The sequence below is a fragment of the Kryptolebias marmoratus genome, linkage group LG5 (genome assembly GCF_001649575.2).
Source record: "Kryptolebias marmoratus isolate JLee-2015 linkage group LG5, ASM164957v2, whole genome shotgun sequence".
Classification (NCBI taxonomy): Eukaryota; Metazoa; Chordata; class Actinopteri; order Cyprinodontiformes; family Rivulidae; genus Kryptolebias; species Kryptolebias marmoratus.
Genome location: NC_051434.1, coordinates 22,384,032 through 22,387,394, shown reverse-complemented (window position 1 = coordinate 22,387,394; position 3,363 = coordinate 22,384,032). Strand labels below are relative to the sequence as shown.

The 3,363-nt window shown below is 42.0% G+C and overlaps 1 protein-coding gene across 1 annotated transcript in view; it reads left to right on the top strand.

Moving 5' to 3' along the window:
* Positions 1-2,486, top strand: part of LOC108249398 — an 8,110-nt gene extending 5,624 nt beyond the window's left edge. The window contains exon 7 of the mRNA XM_025002146.2: positions 2,316-2,486. Within this exon, the coding sequence (XP_024857914.2) occupies positions 2,316-2,471 (156 nt within the window). The 3' untranslated portion in view covers positions 2,472-2,486. The remainder of the gene's footprint in view (positions 1-2,315) is intronic.
* Positions 2,487-3,363: the final 877 nt, after the last annotated feature.

Genomic DNA, 3,363 nt, shown 5'->3' with positions numbered 1-3,363 from the left:
ACAAACATTGACATTCTCAAAAGGTGCTTTATTTGAGAACTTTGATAGCTTCTAAACTGACATTCATGACCATTTCTGGATTGTCCCTCGTCTGCAGCTCTCCTCACATGTTTTGCAGACACAAAGTGTTTGTTGATGCGTTTATGTTCCATGAATACACTGCAGGACGTGCAAAACAGCTGCAGCTGGGGAGGAAACTGGTTTGCGACCGCAGTGAAGTTAGTTTTAAGTTGGATGTTGGATATTCGCGCTCCGCGGAGTTAGCGACGTGTAGCTCACGGCTGACCCGAAACAGGAACGCTAATGTTGAGAGAGGGAGGGAGAATGCCTAATTCCATGTCAGGTATGGCGTGACTTTTAGCAGAAGCTTTCAGCAGAGTGTGGAATTGTTTTGTATGCAAGAAGAGATCCTTTTGCACTCTGGGACAGTTTGTAAAATATGATTGTGTGTGCAACGTTTGGAGACAGTATGTAAAATATGTTTTATTTGTGTACATGTTTTATTGGTTTGCAACATTTTGGCAGGAAATTAACTCCATAATTAGGCCCGAGCAGTGACAGCGCTGTGAAAGCCTATTGTATTTCATGGATTTCTTCATTATTATTATTCCGCCACTATACACAGCTCTTTGGACGACTTGCCATATCCGAAAACTCACCAAATTTTACTGAAAATTGTCCCCCGCATTAAATTTTCGGATTCCAATTGAATCAAAAGTGGGCGTGGCCAAACTGCTCCACAGCACCCCCTAACGTGAGACAGGACGAACAGTAAATCCTAGAGGTCTGAAACTCACCATGTAGGTAGAACACCACAAATGACGAAAAAAAGTCTCTTGGAGGTATGCCCTAAAATGTACAGGGAGGTGGCCATCTTGGGTCAAAGGACAAATTTTGGCCGTTTTTGACTTTTGTTGACATCGAACTTTAACAAACTCCTCCTAGGAATTTTGAGCGATTTCGGCTTCAAACTGGGTGAGTATGGGGGATTAAAAGTTATCAAAATCGTGAGTTTTTGAGCATGTTCAGGGGCGTGGCTAAGACGCAAAATTGGCGTACTCGCCGAAGCAAACGAAACGTAATAACTTTTACATACAACGCCCGACTTGCACCAAACTTGGCATGAGTCATCCCTGTAGGATGCCTGACAATCCAATGTGGTCATATTCTGAGGTTATCTAAGCCCTGCCCTCTCAGAACATGAAGCTTCATCTCTGCCTCCCTTCACCTAATCAATATGATCTTGTGTCAGATGACAGATAACAAGTTGGTCTGACATTAAAGCACCAAGAGTTTTCGCTGGGGGGCGTGGCCGTGGCAGCTTGGCGAAGTCAGATGTAAAGCTGTTACCTTACGTTTGGCTCTAAATTCAACATATTTTAGCCGAAATGCACCAAATTCGCCAGAAATGCTACTGACTCAGATGAGTTGGGTCTCTGATTTGGATTAAAAAGTCACTGAAGCCACTGATATGATATGTAGATATGATGCACATTTTTGCATATTTCTGTATATAGTTACATATGTAAATTTTACATTTTTGCTCTGTCTGTTTGCTTTTGTTTACTCAGTTATTTAAAATATTCCATCCTTAGTGTGTCTTCTGAGTTGCACACCTTATTTATACTTTTGTATTATATTCTTATAATCTCTGCAGAGATTATAAGAATATAATCTCTGCATTTATAACTTTTTGCAAAAGTGCAAAAAAGCAAAATCTACATTTGTCAATTCTTTGGTTCTATTTGTCTATTTAAGACTATTTTTTACTAGCTGCTTTGTGGTCTGTTCAACATATTTTGTTTTATAACAAGGCCACCTTACAGGAGAGATGTCCTGCTGTGAAAAAACAAACCCAAAAAACTAGAACTTTTACTCAAAGAAAGTTTTTAATGACATATTTTTTACTTTTACTTGAGTAGATTTTTACACAAGTAAAAGTAAAAATTCAACAGAGTAACTACTTTTATTTGAGTACATTAGTTTAGTTCTCTTTCCACCTCTGAATCTAACACAACAATGTCTACACAGTACTTTTTATATCATGCCGTGTTCTATCCAAACACCCATTCCTTGCATTTTTAGCCTTGAGTGCATATCCAATATGCCATTTGTGAAGAGCTACTACATATTCAATATTGGTGTTCACATAAATTGAAATATTATAATGTAAGCTGTTTTGAGCATTGCTATTTAGCACCATTTTAGCATTTACAAAATCAGGCAAAGACACATTAACATACTCTTTTTATCATTGTTAGTATTTTTGGAAACACTTCATGATTTACATATAACTTTCCTATTTGTTTTCATAGAAAGAGACATCAGAACATGAGAACTATGCACCATATTCTCTGAAGAGTGAAAACGGTAGCCGTTTCTACGAACCAGTGAGAGTGCCTGGAGTACCAAATGTCCTGGAAAGAGCAGATATGGAACAAAACATTAAAGGCATGATGGTTTTTTGTTAAATTAATATTAATTATTTTATCAAACAAAACATGTCTATGTGAAAACCATCTAAATATCTGTATTTTTTCTGCCTATCTTTTATGATATCATAAATAACATAACATGGGGGGCCATATTTGTTGCCCCCCATCTTGGTGCCTGTACGTTGGGGTTTACCCCGGTGAACGTGAGGGTAGCCTCCCTCCGCCTACGTGTGGGGGGACCTTGTCCTGACTGTTGTTTGTGTTTATGCGCCGAACAGCAGTTCAGATTACCCACCCTTTTTGGAGTCCTTGGAGGGGTCACTGGAGAGTGCCCCTCCTGGGGACTCCCTTGTTCTGCTGGGGGACTTCAACACTCACGTGGGCAATGACAGTGAGACCTGGAGGAGTGTGGTTGGGAGGAACGCCCCCCCTGATCTGAACCCGAACGGTGTTCTGTTGCTGGACTTCTGTGCTAGTCATGGATTGTCCATAACAAACACCATGTTCAAACATAAGGGTGTCCATATGTGCTCTTGGCACCAGGACACCCTAGGTCGCAGTTCAATGATCGACTTTGTTGTCGTTTCATCTGATCTGCGACCGCATGTCTTGGACACCCGGATGAAGAGAGGGGCGGAGCTGTCAACTGACCACTACCTGGTGGTGAGTTGGCTCCGTTGGTGGGGGAGGATGCCGGTCAGACCTGGCAGGCCCAAACGTATTGTGAAGGTCTGTTGGGAACGCCTGGCGGAGTCTCCTGTCAGGCAGAGTTTTATCTCCCACCTCCAGGAGAACTTCGAACATGTTCCGGGGGAGGCGGGGGACATTGAATCCGAGTGGGCCATGTTCCGTGCCTCCATTGTTGAGGCAGCTTATTAGAGCTGTGGCCGCAAGGTGGTTGGTGCCTGTCGTGGCGGCAACCCTCGAA